Below are 26,026 nucleotides of genomic sequence, written 5' to 3'. Positions count from 1 at the left end.
TTAATTTTGTTGTTGGCGATCTTATACTGCGTATACACTGTACGTATTGTGTAAATATTGAGATTTCGTAGAGTATTTTAATAAATGTTACATTGAAACTTACGATGTCGTATTTTATTTAATTTTTTTACAGCTCAAGATTAGTACATTGATGTCTTATCGTAGCATTCTTGCTAATTTGTTATTGTTGTGTTATGTTTTGTTAATTATTGTTCCTTTGAGTATTTTTTGGTCAAAATACCTGGCGCCCTATATTTTCGTTTGAGTATTAAGTATTTCGTTTCCTTAGAGTCCATGAGTCAAACCATCAGTTAATGTTATCTATTTATCTTTTGTCTATCGTCGTTCCATTAGCCCTATTCGCATACCATTATTTATTCATTTAACATCTATCATTGTAACAGAAGCCCAACCCAAAGAACCATGCCCACATCTCTTCCGACTGAGCAACGTGGTCTTTGTTTCGTCAATGTAAACGATTGGACCTTTCCATCTTCGGTCATTCCTTATTCCATCTAAGGATAATATCGTCCTGATCCTTCTGGTTCAGCCTTCATGACCTCTTGTCCATCTGATCGTGATAAGTTGGTTGCTACCATAGAATATTAGAATGGCGGTTGGTTTTTTATTTTATAACATCAGTGAAAAGGAAAAAATTACCACAAATGGTTTTCTACAGTAGGGTGGCATGTGGGTAGAACAACCCCTCTTGGAATCCGAATAGAAATCACCGCCATTTTGGAGTAACCACATGGTGAACTCATAGCCCTTTGACACCTAGGGAAACCACTACAGCCACAGTCAAGTCACCTTGGGAATATGTCTAATTGGGAGCAAGCTATGGGAGCGTTCCAGCTCAATTTTCGTCTTGGCACCTGGGCCTACAGGAGTCATGGGGTCGCACCATCCTGGTGCATCATTTTCTAGGATGCAACCGCACCCTCGTTTTGGGAACATTTAGTGAGGTGTTTTAGTAACTATTGGTTTTTTTTATATTTCAGACTATCTGTTAAATACACTATGTTTTTTTCCAGATTTAGGTTACCTCTGGTTTTTTTTTGACATATTTGTATATTAGATTATTTGGTTCCCAAACTTTGTATCTACGGTAACTTCTTGTGCACAGGAATAAGCCTAGAGGAAATTAGGTTTTTAATACTTTATTATTGCTTTGATATTGGTTTATGTAATTCGGGTAAATTTATTTTTTTATATTACTAGCTTGTTTCCCAAATATTTTACTGTTATTCGCTTTATTCCATTTGTTCGGTTAATTTAGGTCATCGTCGGTATTTATCTCAACTTCATTTCTACTTTAGTCAATTGTATATTTAACTTTATTTATTCATTACTGTATTTTCCCTTAGTGAGGCTTGGGCCTATTTATTTGTAGTATTTTCATCTTTGTCAGTTTCCTTAAGTTGTACGTAGCAGGCGTACTATAACCATTTGGTAGAAGACTTATGTAATTTTGTACCCTATATGTTAGTGAGAGGTACTTATACCTGTAATTTTGTAACAGATAACATTATTGTTGTTATCTTAGAGATAACTTTTTGTATAACTTATGTCATTTTAGAGTCACATGATATACACTTTGTGTAACTCAGAGATTGTCAAAAATCTAGTAGTTATTTTTAATAAATATGTATTTATTTTGTATATCAATTATTTTATTATTCCTTTATGTTCATTATTACAGGTTTAATATATTTAATATTGGAAAGCAGTGTAAGATACCTGGGAAAATGATCGAAGATCATTTTCATGGCGCCCATGATTTGTTAGTTTTATTTATTTTGTTCGTCTTTAGCAATTATCCATCTTCATTTAGTTTCAGTACATTATTCTTATTTTATTATTTCACCTTTTAGTCATCATTACTATCTACATAGAGCTACTGTTCTTCGACAGGCATGCAAACGAGCCGTATCCATCCTTGAGTGTCAATTGGTTTTCTTGCATCTCTTGCTAGCCAACTCTATTCAGTTTGCCTCTGTCTCTTCCCACTTCTACTTCTATCCCTTCTAATTCCCCTTTCTTCAGTACTACTGCAAAGTAGTATTTTTTCCTATTGCGGCTTCTCAACGTAGAAGCCACTGCACCCTTTTCTTTACACACCCCACATTCTCTTCATTTTTATACCAGTTCTTTTCTTTATTCTTTTTCCTTACTTCTGTTGGAGTATATTTTTCTTTTTACTTTCACTCCAACAGAAGTTTTCTTCTTTTTGTTACACTGGCTGCACAATGCGTGGTGCCAACCGTTTTATGGTTCTAAGACAGTAGTTCTTTTAGTTCATTTTTCTTTTATTGGAATTTTCTGTTTTATTAACTTTTGATATCTTTGTATACATGTTACTTCTGATTTATTTTTGGTCTTTAAATTTTTATTAATACTAAACAGGTAGACTTATACTGCTTTTGGTTTTGGTTAGTTTATTTTTGATACCTCATTTTCAGTTATAGTGGTACAGCTCATATTTTAGTTTGAATTTTGTATTTTTATTGGAAACTTATTTGTGTATTTAGACTGAGTATACATATCTGACATATGTTCTTTTATTATGGATTTTTAGTCCTTCTACCAATGGTAGTATGTTTGCACGTACAATTAATTATTGACTATATGCATTTTTTTTCTAGTATGGTTATATTTTATACATAACTAGAAATCATTTTCAGTATTTAGGTATTTCATTTACTTTATTGATTTGATCATTTATATATTTTACTGGCATTTTTGATTTGTTGGTGTGTCGCTAATATTTTCTCCATATGTATATTTGTCTTACAAACTTTAGAGTATATTTTATATTTGTTATTTTTGATATTTGGGTTGTTTGGTAAGACAGGCACACACCACAAAGCAATATCAGTCCAGACATTAGTTTCTATACATGATACGTTGAATTCGCATGGTTCGGATGATTACAGATGTTCATCCATAATTTATGTTCTTTAATTGGTAGTGTTAAACATAACAATTATAATTATTGTATGGTAAAGTAGTTCCATTATCCATCTCAGCTTCTAGTTTTGTTAATTTTGACAATAATATTATATCAGTGTGGGTACCATAATGTACTTAATGCTTTTATAAATCAGATACTTTAGGTTGAGATTCAAATATAAATTCTTTATTAGTTAGGAAGCATTGATACTATTTTTCTATTGAGTTGTAGAACAATCTTCAGAAGAAGATTACCTTGAAACAGAGTTGTTCAAGCTAATCTCTTCTTCTGTTTGTCTTTAGCTTATTAGCTCAATCTTTAGTATGGTTATAAATTTTAGTCCAATATTTTTTTTATCATCTGATAATGCAGGTACCCACATACATTGCTTGATTTCATCTTTGGCTTAGTTTTGATGACTTTTATTTATTACTTATTAATTTAATTATTATGTAGTACTTTATGTATGAGTTTATTTTTTTTTGGTATTAGGTATGGTGCATTTTAATTATTATTATGAGTCAATATTATTAATTGCTAATCCTGTCAGTAGGATTATCCAATTAATAAAAACTTCACTTGTATTTTTGTCTAGTTTTTGCACACCTAACCCTTAAGTTAGAAGGGTTGTTGATTATTATATATTTATATATATGTGGATAGGTGAACTCATACAAGTACTCTTGTTTAATATGGATATTATTATGGAACTATGTTGCACTACCATATCTCAGGTTATATTATTTTGAATATTTGATTACTTACTAATTTTTTATCATATTTATATCTTGTTATTGCATTTGCCATATTGGAAAGATGTGGTTGTTAATTTGTTATTGGGTTACTCTATTGACATTTGTCACAGATATCTTAAGTACATTATAATAATTCAGACCCTTATTTCCTATACATTATGATTCTGGAATTAGTTTGGAATTTTGATGTAAGTATGTGTGAATTCTTAAGTCGTTCATATTATTTCCTCTAAGAATTAGTCTGTGTGTACTAGGATTTAGTGAATACGTGGGTTCGAAGTTGTTGTTCGGTACGTGGCCAGTGCTGTTCGATTAAATTTCGTAATCTATGTCTTTCATGGCTGAGTATGCAGATGTTTATTTATCATAATATTTCTGGTCAGCAAATGACGGGCCCATTTCCTAACCATTCTAGTGTTATTCCCATTATTCCAGTTACATTTTTACCATTTGATAGGGAAGTGTTTAGTTTATATTATGTCTCGTACTTCATAGTATGTCTGTTGCTGACTATCCCTATACATAGTAGATCCCTTACTTTAGTATTTGAGGTGTTTAGACAAATGAGTTGTTCATTAGGGTGGAGCGCTGTTATATGGGGAAAAATGAAATAACAATTTTCACAAACGCGGGGTGCGGAATCGATGCTACTGTGGGAAAGGATTCGAAAAGTTAATTGTCATTTTTTTATATTTTCACTCTAAAAACTGCCCCAAAGTGATTTTAATTTTGAAATTATAAAAAAAAAAATTTTTTGCCTTTTTACATACGCGGGATGCGGTATCAATTCGCTTTTAGGATACGAACCGGAAACTTCAATAACACTTTTTTCTATTTCTATTAGAATAACTGCCCCGGCGCTACTGAAATTGGTCTTTTTTGAATTTGCAGGCCAACCCCTGACCTAACGGTGCAAAGAAACAGTTATAACCTGTCACACGAGTGGACCTTCACTCTCCCACTACAGTTCAATTCTAAGTAGGTATTAATTATTCACTATCTATTCAGTACTGTTTCGATAATCGGTTGGTATAGTACCGTTTTCTGTAGCTTCAAAGCTTAATCGTCAAAGTTTAGTGTTGTGACAAATTTTGTGTGAATTCGTTTACTGTTGTTATAAACAACTATGGCATTACTCCGGAGTGAAGTATCTTGTCCAATATTTGGTTCTGGCAGTGAGCTCCCTAAAAATGTGTTACCTACGTTTAAAGATATAATGAAGTTGTTTATATTCGTATCTCAAAACTATAAAAGACAGTATAAAAACTGTGTGCGGAAAACCAGTGAAATTGTGACGGAAAGAGTAGAGGAGATGTGGCGCAAAGCTTCAATACCAATCGTAGAACACAAAACAATATTATCTAGAATTATAGCTTACCACGATTTATAAGTATAAAACATTATTGAAACCTTATAAAGGCAGGAAGGACGAAGACGGTTACAAAGCGAAGCTGTTCAAGTTTGGTGAGGATAGCAAGAAATTATTTGATATTGCTACTTGCAAATGTTTAGAGTTCACAGATTGCAACTGTCCTAGAAACCGAAAAATTCCACTACCACAACGAAATTTCTTAATCGACCAACGAACTGACCGTAAAATGATGATTGGTAGTTTAGATCGTGAAACGACCAAAAAAAAATGAGATGAATTTACATAGATTACACCAACAAAAGCAACGTGAAGAACAAAGAGCCTTGCAAATGGAGGTGGAATCTATTCTAGTACTTCTAAATCACCTACAACTCCAAAGGCACGATCGAATGTTCAGCAGACAGATACATTAAAGAAAAGTGATTAAATTGAGGACTTCCAATCGCAATCTCTTATTTCCACTACTTCACTCACGACTGATGTCACATTTCCGTTTATTGCCAGAACATTAGATCATTATGGGGTTTCAGGTCATGCTGGTGCTGCAATCATTTCTGCAGCTTTCCAAGACATTGGTCTTATTACAGAGAGCGATTCATCACGGGTTATAGACCGAAGCAGAGTTCGAAGAGCTCGTTCTAAAGCTAGGGCTACTATCTCAGATGAACCTACAATTTTTGATACTGACACCATCGGATTATTTTACGATGGTAGAAAGGATAAAACGTTAATACACGAAGATGGTCGTAGAAGAGTGACTCAGGAGGAGCATATTACCATATTGAAAGAACCGGACTCTGAATACCTAGGCCATATTTCTTTGAAAACTGGTGACGCCAAAACGATTTGTAACTCTATTTTGACATTTCTTTCCTCCAAGTCTATCGATGCAAATCAAATAATGGCTATTGGTTGTGATGGGACTGCTGTTAACACAGGAATCAAAGGTGGCGTTATTCGTTTATTGGAAATCAAGTTTCAACGTCCACTCCAATGGCTCATATGCCAACTACACGCTAATGAACTGACGTTGCGTCATCTTTTTCAACATCTAGATGGCACAACAACTGGACCAAAAGGTTTCATAGGTCCCATTGGAAAGGCTGTTACTAACTGTGAAGTATTACCAGTTGTTCCGTTCGATGCAATTCAATGTGCGTTGCCCGATATTACCAAATCGACACAAGAGTTAAGCACCGGTCAACTATATCTACTGCAAATATGTCAGTATATCAATAGTGGACATTGTGATGCAAGTTTTGCGAAAAGAAATCCTGGTAAACTAGTTCACTCTAGATGGTTGACAATGGCGAACTGGATTTTGAGATTATACGTCTCAAGTCAAAGTCCGTCAGAAAACCTAATCATATTAAGCACATTTATTTTAACGGTGTATGCTCCTATGTGGTTCAAGATCAAGACTGAGCCAATTTGTATTTTTGGTGCCAAACATTTACATGATACAATAAAACTGTCGCGCTATTTGCCAAACCATTTGAAGGATGTTATTGACCCAGTTATACAAAGAAATGCATTCTTTGGCCATTCAGAGAATATACTACTAGGAATGTTAGCCGACAACAGACAGTACGTCAGAGAACTGGCACTCCGCCGAATATTGAAGATCAGAGAGACATCAGAGATCGGAGTCTTCCGTATTTTCCAGGTACCTACCTTAAATATGGATGCTGATGATTATATCGATCTGATAGATTGGAAAACCAAGACAGAACCTCCACTTACGAAGAGTATTAATACCGAAATAATATCTCAGGCAATCATAGAGCCACAGCTTGTGGAAAATGAAATCCTGAGAAATATCAGAAAAATTCCGTGTCACACACAATCCACTGAAAGGTATGTCAAATTAGTTACAGAAGCAAGTACTGCCGTCTGTGGGTCACAGAGGAGAGACGGATTCATTAAGAATAAGCTCAAATCATGCCTTTTGATGCCTAAGTTTGATACTAAGAGAGACTATAGTTCATAGCGATTTTAATGTTATTCTTCAATTTGTAATATATATATTTTTTATTTTATATTTACTATTTGTCCTTTTTTCCTCATATTATAGTTCTAATAGCTCTAATAAATGAATAAAAAACATCATCGTTGACTCTATCAAATTAAAAAAAATTTAAGAAATTCTAAAATTTCAATCGCAGTGGGGCACTTTTTAGACTGAAAATACGAAAAAATGTCATTTAAGTTTTTCATTCGAAAATGGAAGACGCATCAATTCCGCACCCCGCGAAAATGAAATTCGAAAAAATAAATTTGCGCTCCACCCTATTGTTCATTTGAGTATATTCCCATTTCTTTCCTTAGGCATTAGTTTTGTTATTTAGATTTTGGAACATTTCCTGAATAATTCCATGTATGTGAGAATGCATGAATCCGCAGTTTTATTTAAAACTTGTTGCTCGTTCTCGTCAATTTTTTTTCTTATCACTTATCCTATTTTTTTTTCCTATCACCTATCACATATTTTTTTCCTATCACTTATCATAGTGTCATAGAACTTATGAGTTCATCATTTATTATTTTTCTTTCTTACTTATTCTTACGTTATTAGTACTTTATCTGAGTCTGGTTATTCTCATACATCTGTTGTAGCAACATGCTATAGTTCGCGAATACCAGCACGAATTAAGTTTATGTAGTTTCTATAATATTTTAGTCAATACACTTTAGGTATTTATCTTACTTTTGATTTAGTTAGGTTACATCTCTGTTACTTAGTCTGTTAGCAATATTTATTCTGACTTATTTTGATTACTTAGTTTGGATAGGTTCATATTACCGGATGAGGGTGTATGTAGACCTAATTTATTTATTTTGTTCAGTATTAGTTACCATTGGATCCAATAATTTAGTTTATTTAGTATTAGTAAGAATTGGTCCATAAATTTGCCTGATCGTTCTTCTTTGGATATACTCCTATATAAATCTGGTGTCCATTGATAGTCCGATTCTGGATAAGTGTCCGATTCTTCATTTATTTTGTGTATTTGGTTGGATAGGTCCGTATTACCGGATGTGGGTGTACGTAGACCTGATCTGTTTATGTGGTTTAGTATTGGTGTGAATTGGTCCATAAATTTGCCTGGTCGTTCTTCTTTGGATATGCCTTTTATGAATCTGGTGTCCACTGATAGTTCGACTTTGGATTAAGTGTCCGATGTCACATCTATTTTGGTTATTGAGTTTTGGATTCCTTTGGTATGTTTATTATTGGTATTATTTGGCATTAGTGAGAGTTGTTCCATAAATCTTCCTGATTGTTCTTCTCTGGATATACTATTATGAATCTGGTGTCCATTGTTATTTCAATTTTGGATTAAGTGTTCAATTCTTTACTTATTTTAGTTACTGATTTTTTTTTAATCACTTTGATACATTTACTTGTGATATGGTTCGAATTGGCTCACACCTTTTCCTGGTTGTTCCATCCTTGGATATATCCTTTATAAATCTGATGTCCATGGATAGCTCAATTTTGGTTTTGGTGCCCAGTTCGACACTTAGCATTATTATGAACTTTAGTGCAATATTTAGTTCTGTTTTGACTTTTAAGCAATATTATGTCAATATTTGGTAGCAGAGAGTAACATAGTAACATTTTAGTATGAGTTTGAGTCATGTATTTATTTATTTCTCCTTGAACATTAGTTTATGCTTAGTGGTAATCTTGCGAATCAACATGGATTGTTAGACTATTGTAAATTTAGTTGTTAATATTTTGAAGTTTAGGAAAAAAATTTCTTTGATAAATTTTTTTTCCCGAGTAGAAGGGGATTGTAACGGTCACGTTACTAACTTAACTCTTTAATTATTTTTATAATTATTTTCCTTCGCTCTCCCATTTAAATTCTCTAATTCCTCGTATAGGACCACTGACGTGACGTCATACCTCGGTGATGGAACATACTCCACCTATCGAGAATTATTTCGCGTTCGGTGAGTTTGACGTCGTACTCTTGGAAGGAGAGACGAATGTTCATCACTTGACCTGTGGCTGTAGGTGAAGTTGGTTGCTACCATAGAATATTAGAATGGCGGTTGGTTTTTTATTTTATAACATCAGTGAAAAGGAAAAAATTACCACAAATGGTTTTCTACAGTAGGGTGGCATGTGGGTAGAACAACCCCTCTTGGAATCGGAATAGAAATCACCGCCATTTTGGAGTAACCACATGGTGAACTCATAGCCCTTTGACACCTAGGGAAACCACTACAGCCACAGTCAAGTCACCTTGGGAATATGTCTAATTGGGAGCAAGCTATGGGAGCGTTCCAGCTCAATTTTCGTCTTGGCACCTGGGCCTACAGGAGTCATGGGGTCGCACCATCCTGGTGCATCATTTTCTAGGATGCAACCGCACCCTCGTTTTGGGAACATTTAGTGAGGTGTTTTAGTAACTATTGGTTTTTTTTATATTTCAGACTATCTGTTAAATACACTATGTTTTTTTCCAGATTTAGGTTACCTCTGGTTTTTTTTTGACATATTTGTATATTAGATTATTTGGTTCCCAAACTTTGTATCTACGGTAACTTCTTGTGCACAGGAATAAGCCTAGAGAAAATTAGGTTTTTAATACTTTATTATTGCTTTGATATTGGTTTATGTAATTCGGGTAAATTTATTTTTTTATATTACTAGCTTGTTTCCCAAATATTTTACTGTTATTCGCTTTATTCCATTTGTTCGGTTAATTTAGGTCATCGTCGGTATTTATCTCAACTTCATTTCTACTTTAGTCAATTGTATATTTAACTTTATTTATTCATTACTGTATTTTCCCTTAGTGAGGCTTGGGCCTATTTATTTGTAGTATTTTCATCTTTGTCAGTTTCCTTAAGTTGTACGTAGCAGGCGTACTATAACCATTTGGTAGAAGACTTATGTAATTTTGTACCCTATATGTTAGTGAGAGGTACTTATACCTGTAATTTTGTAACAGATAACATTATTGTTGTTATCTTAGAGATAACTTTTTGTATAACTTATGTCATTTTAGAGTCACATGATATACACTTTGTGTAACTCAGAGATTGTCAAAAATCTAGTAGTTATTTTTAATAAATATGTATTTATTTTGTATATCAATTATTTTATTATTCCTTTATGTTCATTATTACAGGTTTAATATATTTAATATTGGAAAGCAGTGTAAGATACCTGGGAAAATGATCGAAGATCATTTTCATGGCGCCCATGATTTGTTAGTTTTATTTATTTTGTTCGTCTTTAGCAATTATCCATCTTCATTTAGTTTCAGTACATTATTCTTATTTTATTATTTCACCTTTTAGTCATCATTACTATCTACATAGAGCTACTGTTCTTCGACAGGCATGCAAACGAGCCGTATCCATCCTTGAGTGTCAAGTGGTTTTCTTGCATCTCTTGCTAGCCAACTCTATTCAGTTTGCCTCTGTCTCTTCCCACTTCTACTTCTATCCCTTCTAATTCCCCTTTCTTCAGTATTCAACTATCTAGTCTTTTCTTTATTTTTTCCTTACTTCTGTTGGAGTACCTATATCTTTCTTTTTACTTTCACTCCAACAGAAGTTTTCTTCTTTTTGTTACAAGATGACTTCGAGCAGCTGAAGAAGAGACTGAATATGCGATACGGGCACGAACATTTAGAGCATGTCTATCAGTCGCAGTTTAAAAATCGAAGACAAAAGAAAGATGAAGCCCTTCAAGAATACGAGGTCGATATTGCCAGGTTAGTACGGTATGCATATCCAACAGCTCCCGAAGACATGATGGAAAAGTTGGCTGTTCAAACATTCATTGATGGCCTTCGTGATCATGAAATGCAAAGAACACTGCGGTTAGCTCGTCACAAGACGCTGGTCGATGTCTTGTCTGCCGCCCTCGAATACGAATCGGCTACCCAGGCCTCTGGCGGGTACAGTAAAGTTAGGACCGTGAAAGAGGAAGAGGATGAAGACAAACTTGACCAGCTGGTAAATATGGTGAAAGGCTTTACATCGAAGAAAACGAAGACCATGAATTGCTGCAATTGTGGTGAAAAGGGGTACGCACGGAGTTTAAGGAAGAACGCAAATCAAGAAACTCACCAGCAGGAAATAAGAGAACGCACAGACCCTAGGGGGGCAGCCTCGACTCAGAACTCCTCTAAAGACCATCTAATACTAATAGCTTCTTTGAAATGTCGTGAAGATAATGTATATGTAGATGGAGAAATAAATGGTAAAAAGTATACATTGTTGGTGGATACCGGAGCGACCAGGACCATTATACGACCGTCAGTTATAAACAGTCGTAAGAAACTCTTACCAACGAGGTTGCGACTGCGGACTGCCACAGGTGAAAATGCCAACATCCATGGAGAAATCCAGATACAATTGGGGATTGGAGCAGAAAAGTTCGTCCATACTGTCATAGTTGCAGACATCGAAGAAGATGTTATATTAGGAATGGACGTAATGAATTTGCGTGGATTTCAATTGGATTTTAAGAACAGGGTAATCAAAGTTGGCAACGAGGAGGTATTTCTTCATCCACATGATGACAGCACTATGCTAGCAGCTGTTAGAGAAGATACAGTTGTGCCTGCGAGGAGTGAAACGATCATCGTAGCGCGGCTACAGGGAATTGTAGAAGAAGGAACACCTGTTATGATGGAGCCATGGAATCACGACGAAGAGGTTGGCCGAGGGATCATAATTGGAAAGGAATTGGTTACTTCTGCTAAAGAAATTCCCGTGAGATTGATTAATGTCAATGACTACCCGGTGACCATCAAGAAGGAGACAAAAGTAGGAACTTGTGTACCCGTGACGTCCATAATCCGTCAGACGACAACATCAGATAATTCCAACGACAAGTTCGACCAAATGGTTGCAGTTGCAGGCCAATCTCTAAATCAAATGGAAAAAAGGAAATTAAGGGAATTTCTTAGGCAATATCGTGACATATTCGTACCGAAAGGAGGAAAGACAGGAAGAACGACAGTTGTCAAACATAAAATTGACACTGGTACAGCTAGGCCAATTCGTCAATCAGCTCGACGATTACCACAGGCAAAGAGAGAGGAAGCTGAAAGGATTGTTCAAGAAATGAAGAAAGACGGGGTGATAGAAAGTTCTACGAGCCCATGGGTCTCTCCGGTGGTCCTGGTCAAGAAGAAAGATGGAACTACGAGGTTCTGTGTGGACTACCGTTTGTTGAACAATGTTACCAAGAAAGATAGTTATCCTCTGCCTCGGATCGACGACACGTTGGACACGTTAGCTGGAAGTAAATTGTTTTCTACGTTGGACTTGAAGTCTGGATATTGGCAGGTAGAAATGGATCCAGTGGACAAAGGAAAAATCGATTCCATTAAGGAATGGCCTGAACCAACTGATAAACATCAAGTGAGAAGTTTTCTGGGACTATGTACTTACTACCGGAGGTTCATTAAGAAGTTTGCAGATATCGCTAAGCCATTAACGCGACTTACAGAGGAAGCAAGGGATTATTGCTGGGATGGAGACTGCCAAACGACCTTTGAAACTTTGAAGAGGCATTTAATTACAGCGCCAATATTAGGGTATCCACTGCCAGAAGGAGAGTTCATCTTAGATACGGATGCAAGTAATGTGGGAATTGAAGGAGTGCTGTCGCAGATCCAAGGAGGACAGGAACGAGTCCTTGGATATTTTAGTAAAGTGCTTTCAAAACCTGAACGAAATTATTGCGTCACGAGAAGAGAACTTCTAGCAGTAATAAAATCAGTGGAACACTTCTATCAATACCTCTACGGAAGGAAGTTTCTAATCCGAACCGACCATGCCGCCCTTAAATGGTTAATGCAGTTTAAGAATCCAGAGGGTCAGATAGCCAGATGGATTTAACGACTTCAAGAATATGACTTCAAGATCGAGCATCGGGCCGGAGTTAGCCACAGGAACGCTGATTCTCTATCTAGAAGACCGTGTCCAGCAGAATGTTCCCATTGCAACAAAACAGAGTCAAAGGAAGCAGCAGTACTAAGAACAACAGTGGTCAACGACGAGTGGACGCCTACCAAGATCAAGGAAGAACAAGAAAAAGATCCAGTTTTACAGAAGATTCGAAAATGGAAAGAAGAAAATCGTCGACCATCTTGGCAAGAAATATCAAGCCTAAGCTCAGTAGTTAAGACGTATTGGGCCCAGTGGGACTCATTTATCTTGGAAGACAGCTTGCTTAAACGAGTAATAGAAAATGATGATGGTTCAGTGAGGAGAACACAGATGGTGATTCCAAAGAGCAGAGTAGCCGAAGTACTCCGTCAGTTACACGACAGTCCATCAGGAGGGCATTTTGGTGTAAAGAAGACCCTTCAGAGAATTCGGGAACGATTTTATTGGATGAATAGTTCTGACGATGTGAAGGACTGGTGTAAGAAATGTACTACCTGTGCTACAAGTAACGGACCCTACCGGAAAAGAAAGGCTCCTATGAGACAGTACAATGTTGGAAGTCCGTTTGAAAGAATAGCTTTGGATATTGCCGGGCCATTTCCAGAAAGTGACAATGGATGCAAATACATGTTGGTGATAATGGATTACTTCACGAAGTGGGTGGAGATCTACGCAATTCCAGACCAGAAGGCCGCCACTATTGCAGATGTGTTAATCAAAGACTGCATCAGCCGATTTGGAGTACCTCTGGAGATCCATAGTGACCAAGGAAGGAACTTTGAGAGCGATCTATTTCAAGGAATCTGTGATAAACTAGGCATGAAGAAGACAAGGACCACGGCCTATCACCCGCAATCGGATGGAATGGTGGAGCATATGAATAGGACAGTCGGCAAGTATTTGACAAAGATGGTGTCCAATCATCAACGAGACTGGGACCAGTACCTTCCGTTCTTCGCAATGGCCTATAGATCTGCTGTTAATGAATCAACTGGCCAAACACCAGCAAAAGTCCTATTTGGACGTGAGATGCGTCTACCCTGTGATCTAGAGTTTGGATGTCGACCTGGAGAAGATGTTGCTGGTGAGGATTACGTGAATGAATTACGAAGAAGAATGGACGATATACATGAGTTGGTCCGGTCTAACCTTCAGATCGCTAGCGACCGCATGAAGAAACGATACGATACCCAAGCCGAGAGGGGATGTTTTAAGGAGAACGACAAAGTCTGGCTTTATAATCCAAAGAAGCGAACAGGTTGTTCTCCCAAGTTGCAGCAGTCCTTGGAGGGTCCGTACCTCATTGTCAAGAAAATCAATGACGTTATCTACCGAATAAGCAAGATTCCTAGGGGAAAGCCGATGATAGTCCACCATAACCGGTTGGCGCCGTACGAGGGAGACCACGACGTAGATGAAGAAGTGGAAGTCAACCAAATTCGAGGAATACCTGACCTTACCTTTGAAGAGTTCATGGGTGCCTACGGAGGTACCGGTAAAGCAAGACATGGTGTTACCACTGAAGAAAAGCGAGATCTTCTCGCACTTCCCGATGACTATTCGCTGGCCCATACCATCCCGGCCAGTATCAAAGGCGCACGAGGGTTGGCATCCGCCTTCCGAAGGAAGTTTGGTCGAGTTGCAGAACTTCAATGCCAACTGCCAGCTCCTGGCAAAGCATTGAAACTCCAAGATGCATCACGTTACCTATTCTATCTGGTAACAAAAAACACTGTCCATGACCAACCTACCTACCAAGATGTATGGGATGCATTAATTCAATTGAGAGAGCACGTGTTGGAGTCCGACGTGCAAAAGTTAGCCATGCCAAAGTTAGAATGCCGCCAATTAGACTGGAGAGTTATCCGAAATATGGTAGAAGAAATTTTCCAAGACACCGAGGTCCAGGTGTTAGTCTGTTGCAATCCGCATAGTTACTGGTGCGGAGAGAAGACCGTCCCCTGTCACTTTTATACAACTGGGAGTTGTAAAAGACGGTCCAGTTGCCGATACCAGCATCCAGTTCCAGTCCTGACAAGGTTCCAGGAGGAACCAGCTTTTAAGGAGGGGGCAATGTGACGAATTTCTAACTGAGGCCGGACCTGCCCCTAGTAGTCAACAAACAACAGCGACACGTCATCGACGAGTAATGTCTCCGCTAATCCAGAAGTTTCCCCGATGATAGGCAGAGACATGTCTCAGGCATTCGAAATGTTCTCGAAGCAGAGCCGTATCTATATAAGCGGAGGATTTTTAAGCAGAGGGCAGTCAGTTAATATTTTACCATCGCGTGAATTATTGTAACGTGGCGATCGGGTTATTGAAATGTATATATATTTTTAAAGTAGATAAATAATATTTGTAAATGAATTAAATAAGTTAGAAAGTGTAACATAAATTAGATATTGTTGTAAAATTAAGTGTTAAATAAATAAGTGATGTAAATAAAATAATATAAGTAAGTCTTCCTTTATTTAAATTAAACTTAGTGCCTAAAGATATAAATAAATAAAATAGTAGAGTCAACCACGTAAAAAGACAATTACGCCACAGTATTATTGTTTTCGGTCAAAATTTAATACAAGTTCCGTAAATTTTTCCGAGCGCGCGGATTTGAAGCGAGCCGGGCGATTTGCAAAATTCGGCCGCTCGCAAAAGCACCTATTTTAAAAATAATTTTTAATAATTAAATGTATTTATAGTTTATAATAATTTTTATTTTAAGATAATATAAGTCTTTCTTTAGTCAATGACTGTAAAATAATTTCTTAATTGTTATAAATAAAGGTACTACGATTTACGAAAAAATAAAAAATTATCTCGGCTTCAGTTGGTTGTAATTTTTTTTTATTGGTTTATAAATCTTCGTTTTGTCTTTAGCAACAATAATCTGTAAGTTAGAAACTCATAGGATGTACAGGGCCGCTTCAGCTCTAAATGTTTATAACGAAATTTGCCCCCTTATTTTCAAACCCAACATTTAGCTCGGATTCAGCTGGCCGTAGAAATTTTTTATTTTTTTATAAATCTTTGTCTCTTCAGCAACAATAATCTGTAAGTTAAAAACTCATAGGATGTACTGGGCCGCTTCAGCTCTAAATGTTTATAACGAAATTTACCCCCTTATTTTCAAACCCAAAAATTAGAGTTTTAAAAATGTTTTACGCATTTATTTACTTCAGAATATGAAAATATAACTCTTTAGAAGGAGACTGGATGTTACAACAACTCTCTACGATCTTTTTTCGAAAAGTTATAGCCTTCGACATTTGACCTCTTGGGATAAACAATTTATAATATCTAAGCAACAAATTCGTTAATCCGGCCTTGCAATGTTTTTTTATGTTTGGAATTGAAAGATCTTCATTTTAAAGCTTTAAAAAATAAAAAAAATTATTTGTACAATAAATAACGCAATTGTAAAAAACGGCCATTTTGGACTTTTCGCATGCTGTTATGCAATAACCAATAAACGAAATTAAGCTTACTATAGCTCAAATTGTAGGTTTTTTAGTTTACTACAACTTTCTATTAAAAAGATTTTCTCTAAAATGAATATCCTAAGCTGCAAAATTAAAAATCTTTAAAAATTGCAAATTTAACAAATAAAAATCGCAATTAAAAAAAAAAGCTCACAATATTTTTGGTCACATTTTAGTAGAAGTTATTCCTGGCATCGTCCTTTACAACACCTGATAGGTTTCAAAAATTCCTGAATTATATTACGTTTTTTCACCCACAGCCTGGGGTATAGACCCCATTCCTATGTTTGATCGACTTGAAGGAGGCATTTGACGGAGTAATACTTAAAGATGTATTATTCGTTAAGGTTAGGAACGATTTTCAAAATTTTGCACATCTGTGCAGAGAGCAGGTAGAGAAGGTATTCGGGGAGAAAGAAATCGATGAAAACCGGGACTCGTCTACCTGCTTTTTAAACTTAAACAAACTCTAACATGAAGTAAAACCACTTCTATGTAATAGTTATATTTAATAAAATCTTAAAAAATCCCAATGGATTGAATAAAATATATCCATTCAGAACGTTTTAGGACCTATCAGTCCATCATCAGTGAATTGAAATACTTGCTTAATAGCTCCAGAACCAAATAATGGTTACAATTATAATGCAATCTACATTATGATGTTGTTAACCCAGAGGTTAGCTATTAACATTGGCGTTTAGCCTTTTCAATATAACAACATCATAATGTAGATTGAATTATAATTACAACCATTGTTTGGTCTGCGGCTATTTAGCAAGTATTTGAATTCACTGATGATGGACTGATAGGTCCGAAAACGTTCTGAATGGACATATTTTATTCAATCCATTGGGGGTTTTTTAAGATTCTATTAAATATACCTATTACATAGAAGTGGTTTTACTTCATGTTAGAGTTTGTTTAACTATATGGTATACAGCCAATCCAGGGAACTACGCCTTTGGTTTTAAACTTACTTTACCGCTCGAGTATTTTACTGCGCATCAAGTGGGCGTGCTGACTGTAGGATTATCAAAGTAGTTCCTAGTTTTGACAAAATGTAATACATATATTGAAAACCTCTAGCAAAACAATAACATGAAAGTCAAAATATATGGACCATGTACGGAGCCTATAAATACAAGTAATGGAGTAAGACAGTGGGATTCAGTAAGCCCTATGCTTTTTAATCTAACTATGGATTCTAATGTAAAGAGTTACAATAAAGGAAAAGGATAGATAATGCGGAACAATATAATTAAAAGCCTCTGTTACGTAGAAAATGCAATATTGATGATTGAAGACAGGTTTTGAAGACTACAAAAACAGTACTAATCAGTATAGAACTAATAAGATGAAAATTGGAAGTCGCTAGAATTAGTATGGAACAGGGAAGGAAATAAAGTACCTGGGTATTACGCTCCCAGCTATGGAGACGTTGAAAAAGAAGTAAGGTTTCAAATATAAAGAATAAATAATATTAGCAGGAAAATATTACGGCGTAACTGACACTTTAACTCTGAGATGAAATCAACAATATATAAGGCCAGTATAAAGCCAATAATGACGTACTACTCAGAAACAAGACTCTAGATGGCCAAAACACAGAGAGTGCTGGAATCAGAAAAATGAGAAGAATTACAGGAAACATACTGAGAGACAGAATAAGGATGAGACTAGAAGAAAATTTACAGGATATAAACAAGTGGACAATAAATAGAAGGAATAGATAATAAAACAATCACATCAGTGGAATGTAAGACACAAGAGTCATTAATATCGCAAGGAATAAATCAACAAGTGGTGCAAGAAGAATATTCATAGAGAAGAAGAAAAATATATATTTAGAGCTAGTTTAGGAACAAATTTCAGCATTGTATATCTTCTTTTTCTTAGATCTATATCCATGTTTTTTTTTTCGGGAGAATCTGAACTCCTAGGCTGTTTTCCTTTCGTCTTGCACATTTGTCTTCTAGAATTTTTTATTATAGTGTGGCATTTTAGATAACTTATTATTACGTTTCTTTATTTTAGTTTGCTTTTGGATTATTCTGATTATCAAATGTCTTTATTTAATTTATTCCACTGCAAAAAAACAAAGATGAGTGAGCAGAAATGACACAAAATAATATAAAAATTTAACTTATTATTAAAAAAATTAAAATATTTTTTAATTTAGTAGGTCAAATGTTGTCCCAATATTAATTTTGTTCAGATCAGATTGGGGTTTTATTTTTTAGGTAAAAGAAATTATGGAAAAATTCCAAAAATCAGAGGAATACCTGCCTTTGATCTTCAAGTTGATATCGGATGAGAGTGGAATAGGACTGGAAGATGTTGAATATTCGGGAAGACATTACTTAAGCAGGTGCCATGCATCATTTGTGTATTATCCTGATGATATATTTAAAGGAAAGTTGAAGCTTGTTAGAAGAATTATTAATCTTCAAGATGAATCAGAGGACTATCAATTACAAAAGGTAAGGAAGCAACATTTAAACTTCTATTAACCCTTAACCACTGGCATGCGGTATGCCATACCTTGCCGAAAATATTTTGTTGTAAAACGTGTTTTATCAAAGATTTCTAGAACACCATCTGTGTACCCTCAAGTAGTGTGTAAAATTGTACCTGCTCCCGATTGCTGCAGTTATAGTATGATTTAGTCTTTGAGCTACGTTGACGTAAATTTTTTCTTGTGGTATCAGGTACCGCATGTCAGTGTTTAGGTTTCTATAGTTAAAAGCAGACCAGTGTATCCTTTCGTTATTAGTATGGCAGCAAGTTCATCATCCAGTTGTTCTACTTTCAAGTGAAAATCACTATTTTACTATCTTTGAGTTACCAATACTCAAAAATGTTTTTTCTAATTCAGTTTATAAAGGATTTTGTAAGAATCTCCACCATTTTTTTTTAAATTCGTTCATAATTTTCTTCAAAAAATAAAGTTTATTTTTTTAGCCATTTCTGAACCTCGTTTTTCGCAGCATCTCTAGTTGTGCCACAGAAAGGTTCAGGATCTTCAAAAGTTTATATCAAGCCTTGTTTTTCCTACTTATCTGCTTGTTCGTTCCCATGCAATCCTTCTTGACGTGGTACTCATATTAAAGACACTTTATTGTCTTTTGCCAGGTTGTTGACGAGATCTTCTAAGAAACTGCAAAGTTGAGGAGATTTTCTGCAGTTTTAATTTCGTGAGTGGGTTTTTACGGCCAGAATTGCCTCTTGGCGATCTGTGTAAATGTTGATTCTCTTAGCTTTAGGGTCTTCAGCAATGCAGGCCACTAAAGCAAAAACTGCAGCCTGGAACACAGTTGTATATTAACCTAGATTGTCAGATTTATTATAGTTACATGTTTGCCCAAACACTCCTGATCCAGTACAATGGACACTGGCAGTTTTAAATCGATCAGTGAACCATAATAAGTCCCCATTAATATTTGGAACACTCTGTTCTCTAGATCAGGGATTCCCAACCTTCTAAGAACTGCGTACCACCTGAAATATTTTGAAAATTTTGGCGTACCACCAAACACAGAGGATCGGAACATGAAGAGGAAGGAAGGCCCCTGATCCTATTTTTTTTTAGAAATATCCACTAAATTATTTCTAGTTCTAATTCTTCTCGGTGTATGACACAATGTGTATTTCGGCATTCAGGAGCAATTATCTTTATTTTTGCTGCTAGCCCTGTCAATTTCCTGACATATGAGTTCCTCTGTGGTGTATGATTCAAGTGGTTTGCAGAACAAAAACTCTTCTATAACTTCTTTATAAAAATACAAATACAAATCATAAAAAGGCAAGTAGCTGTGCTATGTTTGTTATATCGGTGCTTTCGTTTACTTGAAGTGCAAAATATGTGCATTCTTGAAGTTTTAAACAAAGTTGTTCTTCAATATTGGAAGACGTATCAGTAATTCCCCTTTTCACTGTGTTGTTTAACAATGGTATTTTTAAAATTTTTTTAACTGCTTTTCTCCTGACACTGTTTGAGCCATTTCTACAGCGGCCGGTAGTAAAAGGGTCTCACCTATTGTGTGAGGCTTCCCATCCTTTCCAATTCTACATCTAACAAGGAATGATGCCTTTGTTAAGTTAGTATCATATTGAGAAAACTAGTCATACCTATATTTATTTTCTTTCTTAAAAAAGAAGATTCTCTTTTAAAACAATTCGATCAGCTTACCAACCACATCAGAGTGCTTTGTGTGTTGGTGACGTATCAGCATAGACGGCTTCATACTTTTGTTGGAAAGCGTTTCGAAACAAGCAACCCATTGAGGAATAGGATTGTCACTATTTTCTGTGTCACACTTAACTATAAAACCACACTGTAAGTAGCTTTCGTGTTATTTCCAATTGGCCTGCGATTTAAGTTTTTTAACTCTATCCTTTGAAGTTCCAGGGTTCACCAAAAACTGCTTCATAGATTAATATGGAAGCATAACAACTGCACTGGCACTTTCGCAGACAGAGGTCCGGCGTAATCGCTTGATTCACACACGTGACGCGTACCACCTGAAATCTTCACGCGTACCACCAGTGGTACGCGTACCACCGGTTGGGAACCCCTGCTCTAGATGATATAATGGATATAATTTTCTCAGTGAAGATTAGTTCTGGTGTCGTCATATCTAAGTTCATCATAAAGATGGATTGCTTAAGTAGAGTTCCAGTAGTAATTGTGTAGCTATTCACTACATAATTCGGTCTCCAAATATTGTTTGTTTTGAGTCTCGGGATGGTTATAAAGCCTACCACAGAAATATATAACTCCAGCGGAAGAAGACATATGATAGCCTCTGATAAATAGTACGTTCTTTAACGGTAAAATATTGCAAAACCTCTAAATTTTAAAGAACCGCTTGGATTGACATGAAATTTGGTATACACATAGCTAACCAGTCAAAGAACAAAAGTGATATTGTGCCGATGTGTGATTTTGCCCTAGGGGTGGTTTTCACCACCTCTTGGGGTTGAAAAAATATACGACCAAAGTAAGTCCGGAAATGATAAACATACTAATTAATTGTAAGTAACTTTTGTTCTATAGAGTTTTTTCATTAAGGTGATACAGTAGCGATCAACAGGTAGCGAAAACGCGTTCCAAGATTGCGGCTGTAATTTTGAATATTTTTTCGAGATATTTGGCATACGTATTCGTAATATAATAAAGAATGGCGGTACAGAGCCCAATTTGAAAATATATTAATATGTGGAAATTACTCTGTAATTATATACCATATTAAAAAAACGAGCCTGTACCGCCATTAAGAAGAACAAAAAAATACACTTTCTTCAAATAAACTTTTGTATCCGATGCCTAGATTTTGTGTCATTTTGGAACTACTAAAATTTTTTATTTCATTAGTAGTTCCAAAATGACACAAAATCTAGGCATCGGATAAAAAAGTTTATTTGAAGAAACTGTATCTTTTTGTTCTTCTTAATGGCGGTACAGGCTCCTTTTTTTAATATTGTATTTAATTACATAGTAATTTCCACATATTAATATATTTTTCAAATTGGGCTCTGTACCGCCATTCTCTATTATATTACGAATACGTGTGCCAAATATCTCGAAAAAATATTCAAAATTACAGCCGCAATCTTGGAACGCGTTTTCGCTACCTGTTGATCGCTACTGTTTGCTCTTAAGTCAATATTTTTCGAGTTATTTGTCAGTGAATATTATGTTCATTTTTTCAACAAAATAACCACGCTTTTAGACAGTTTTTCGCAAATAACTCAAAAAGTAAGTATTTTGTAGAAAAAAACATTCGTAGCAAAAATATAGCCTGTAAAATTTTTTAAAAAATGGTGTATATATCACATCTCTATAGCTACCTAGTAGAAGCAGAGTTATAGCTAATGAAAAACAGGTTCATATTCGTCAAATTCCAAATGGAATACTTTAACGTGAAATAACCAAAAATGAAGCACATTTCGGGGAAAACTTATTACAACTTATTTAAAGTGTTAAAACAAAGCTTAATTTTTGTTTTATAAAAAAAATTTTTAGCATCAAAAGTAAACAAGTTACGCTCAAAATAAAGTTAGTCCCTTTTTTTTTTGGTAAAAAAATCGGGAAAATCACCTCCTAATTTTTATCTCAAATGAACTTAATCGTTACGACTTCACAAGTTTCTTGACTCTTGTATGCATTGTTTATATCGCCTGCTGAGAACAATAGTGACGAAACTTCAAAATCAACATTTAGAGATAATCGTATTTGAAGTTTTGATGAAACTGCTAAACAGTATAACTGACTAATAGGTAATCATTTTGCAGAATTTTTCTAACAATATGCTTTCTAGATATGTAAACCAATTTTTTTTTTTTTTTTGAGTGAATTTGATGGCCTTGGTCGAGCCAATTAGCCAGACATTTTGTTATTTTAAAAACAAACAAATTTGATTTTTCAATCAGAGGAATTTTTTCTGTATTTCTAACTCTAAATACATAACAAACTAACATTATTATCTACAATTATTATCTAAATAATACTCTGTTTTGGTTGTTCATTTTTTTTTGTAAATTTTTATTTTTTTTTTGTATTTTTTTTTGCATTTTTTTTATATTGTTAATTTTTTTTTTATTAATTTTTTTATATTGTTATTTTTTATAAATTGTTTTTTTTACTACGCTAAGACGTAAACCCGATTCATCCTCGCGGAGGTTTACATGTAAACCAATTAGTCGAAGTAATTTTTCCGCAAATCGCCAGGAAATTTTGACATTCCTGTCAAAATTTCTTGAAGAAAAAGTCAGGACTTCCTTACTGTAAGGAAATGTCATTTCCTTACTGTAAGGAAATGATATTTCCGTACAGTTGTTAGTGTTCTATTTATAAGCGTCAAGTTTGACAATTCAACCTCAATACGTTTCCATAGTAACCCAAGTAATTTTATTAGGAATTTCAAAGCACCATTTATTTGGGAATAAAATTATCGCGTTTTTTTTAAATCAATCAATATCTGTCGAATTTTAAACGATTTGCGGAAAAATAGTATGTTTACCTCGTAGGAAAAGCCACATTCCTGGACTCTGTGTTGCTAAGTCTCGGCTTGCGCCTCGACTTAGCAATCTTCACAGTCGTCCAGGAATGTTAAGCTTTTCCTACCCGGTAAACAATGTACTATTATTGTACACACCAGTTATTCGCAAAATGAAACTAAAGTACAATAGAAAAATAACAAAATAAGACCTTACGTAATAATTATGAAAATGATAAACATGATAAAAGATAAAAAGTAAGCAAAAGAACTATGAATAGTAAAATTAAGTTCATCATTTCACTCACTTCGTATTTCAAACTACTAAAGAAGTGATTGTGGGTAGAAGGAATTGATTTATTTTGTAAGACTTCTTTTTAGAAATGAATATTGGTTCTCGATAGTGTGGAAGTAAATAATACTGACCCAAAGTGGATAGACGCTTTCTTGATTTGCTATTTCTAAGTACTTAAGAACGATTGAAACTGAGTTTCTCTGTAAGAAGTTTTATAAAAAAAACACAAAAGCAAAAACGACCACACAGACAAAAGTGCTCATTCGCCACTATTGCATATTGTACTACTATCTTTAATAAAATATCTAATATTTCAAATACATGCAGGCACGGCGTAATTACAGATTCGCCAGTATTGATATAAAGTTTGGTGTGCTTTCGTCGTTAATGCATCAAAATATTTGACAAATTCACAATATCATAAATACTTGTAGGCGCCCTCTAGTAATAAGGAAATTAAATAATTGTTAGCCGATATTGCACATAAAAGAGGGCATATTTAGATGCCGATTGATGGACTTAACTCAAAAATGTCGATTTTCGTGTTTCGCCACTAATGTTCTCACTAGGCGATATGATTTGTAAGTTTCATTGGTTTATAGTCCTTATTTTTGAAAGGGCTGTAGTTAAAAGGGGTTGAACGAGTCACTGATCACGAATGTATGCAAATTTAGAAACACCGAATCTTAATCAATTTTTGTCTTACAGAAAAACAAAAGAATGCAGGATATTTAGAAAAGCAATGCTGACTTTTTTGTTTTTCAAAATTTTTGGTATCTTTAACATTTTTTAAGTTATTTTGAAAGAAAGCATATTTTTAAAAATTAAAATTTTTGAAAATTTTTTTTGAAACCAAATTTTTTCAAAAATAAGCACTTTGAATCGACGAAACTTACAGATCATATAAACACAATATAAGTAAAATAATTTGTGGAGCGATAATTACTAATTTCAATTAAGTTGCTAATTAGGGAGTGATCTTCCCGATTCTTTTTTGCCAAAACAAAAGGGACCAACTTTATTTTGAGTGTAACTTGCTTAAATTTGATGCTAGAAACTTTTTATAAAAACAGAAATAAAGCTTTTTTTAAACACTTTAGAAAAGTTATAATGGGTTTTCCCCAAAAAGTGCTTAATTTTTTGGATATTTCACGTCGAAATATTCTATTTGAAATTTGGCGAATATGAACATATTTTTCATTGGCTATAACTCTGGTTCTGCGAGGTACAGAGACCTCACGCGTACACCATTTTTTTTTTACTTTTTTACAGCCTATATTTTTGCTAAGAACGTTTTATTCGGCAAAATACTTACTTTTTGAGTTATTTGCGAGAAAACGTCTAAAAATGTGGTTATTTTGTTGAAAAATGAAGATATTCACTCGAAAATAACAAAAATAACTCGAAAAGTGTTGACTTGGCGAAAAAGCTCTATAGAACAAAAGTTACTTAAAATAAGTCAGTTATCCATTTCCACACTTATTTTGGAAACATATTTTTTCACCCCCAAGAGGGGGTGAAAGTCACCCCCAGGGCAAAAGCACACATCGGCACAATATCACTTTTTTCTTTGACATGTAAGCTATGCGTATGCCAAATTTCATGTCAATCCAAGCGGTTCTTTAAAATTTAGAGCAAAAACCGTGAAAGAATGTACTAAAAGCCGTTTCTCTACTATTCAAGCCTCCTGTTATATTTAGCTTCGGCCAGCCAGAGTTTCGAAGCTTGAATTTTTAGGGTGGTTAGAGTGGTCACAAAAGATGGAAAAGCCAACTTTATCTACCAAAATACTGAACCATAAGTAACTGACAGTCGGATCACTGATGTGTATAACCAAGAGATGACCCACGGTTTCAATCCCCAGGTTTTACCTACAACTTGTCTGCAGGTCCACAGCAGTAGCTTAGTCCTATTTGGTTATATTGTTTATATAAGTTAGTAGTATCTAACAGTATTTCATGTTAGATTCTTCACTAAAATTTTGGTTCTCTAATTTTATAGGTATACATGTATATACCTAAATCAAAGAAAAATTGAAGGAAAGAAACCACTATAATAATTTTTTTTTTCAGTATTGCCAACAAACAGTCGAAATCGAAAAATTAAATGGAGATCACCTTACCATTCTTTTTGGAGAAAATTTAACAATTTTGGCAAAAATCGTCAGTGATTGGTTCAACATTTAAAGTATAATATGTACGCATTTTCCTAACTGACTTAAGTATTCGTTCTTTATAGT

General features: G+C 34.9%; 1 protein-coding gene across 1 annotated transcript in view; it reads left to right on the top strand.

Annotated features, from left to right (window-relative positions):
• The window catches only part of LOC114335081 (fatty acid synthase-like), a 265,424-nt gene extending 239,398 nt beyond the window's left edge, over nt 1-26,026 (top strand). The window contains exons 22-23 of the mRNA XM_028285236.2: nt 18,735-18,974; nt 25,860-26,026. Of these exons, the coding sequence (XP_028141037.2) occupies nt 18,735-18,974; nt 25,860-25,973 (354 nt within the window). The 3' untranslated portion in view covers nt 25,974-26,026. The remainder of the gene's footprint in view (nt 1-18,734; nt 18,975-25,859) is intronic.

Source organism: Diabrotica virgifera, chromosome 6 (genome assembly GCF_917563875.1).
Source record: "Diabrotica virgifera virgifera chromosome 6, PGI_DIABVI_V3a".
Classification (NCBI taxonomy): domain Eukaryota; kingdom Metazoa; phylum Arthropoda; class Insecta; order Coleoptera; family Chrysomelidae; genus Diabrotica; species Diabrotica virgifera.
The sequence above is the reverse complement of the archived record's forward strand: the minus strand, read 5'-3'. Positions and strand labels throughout refer to the sequence as shown.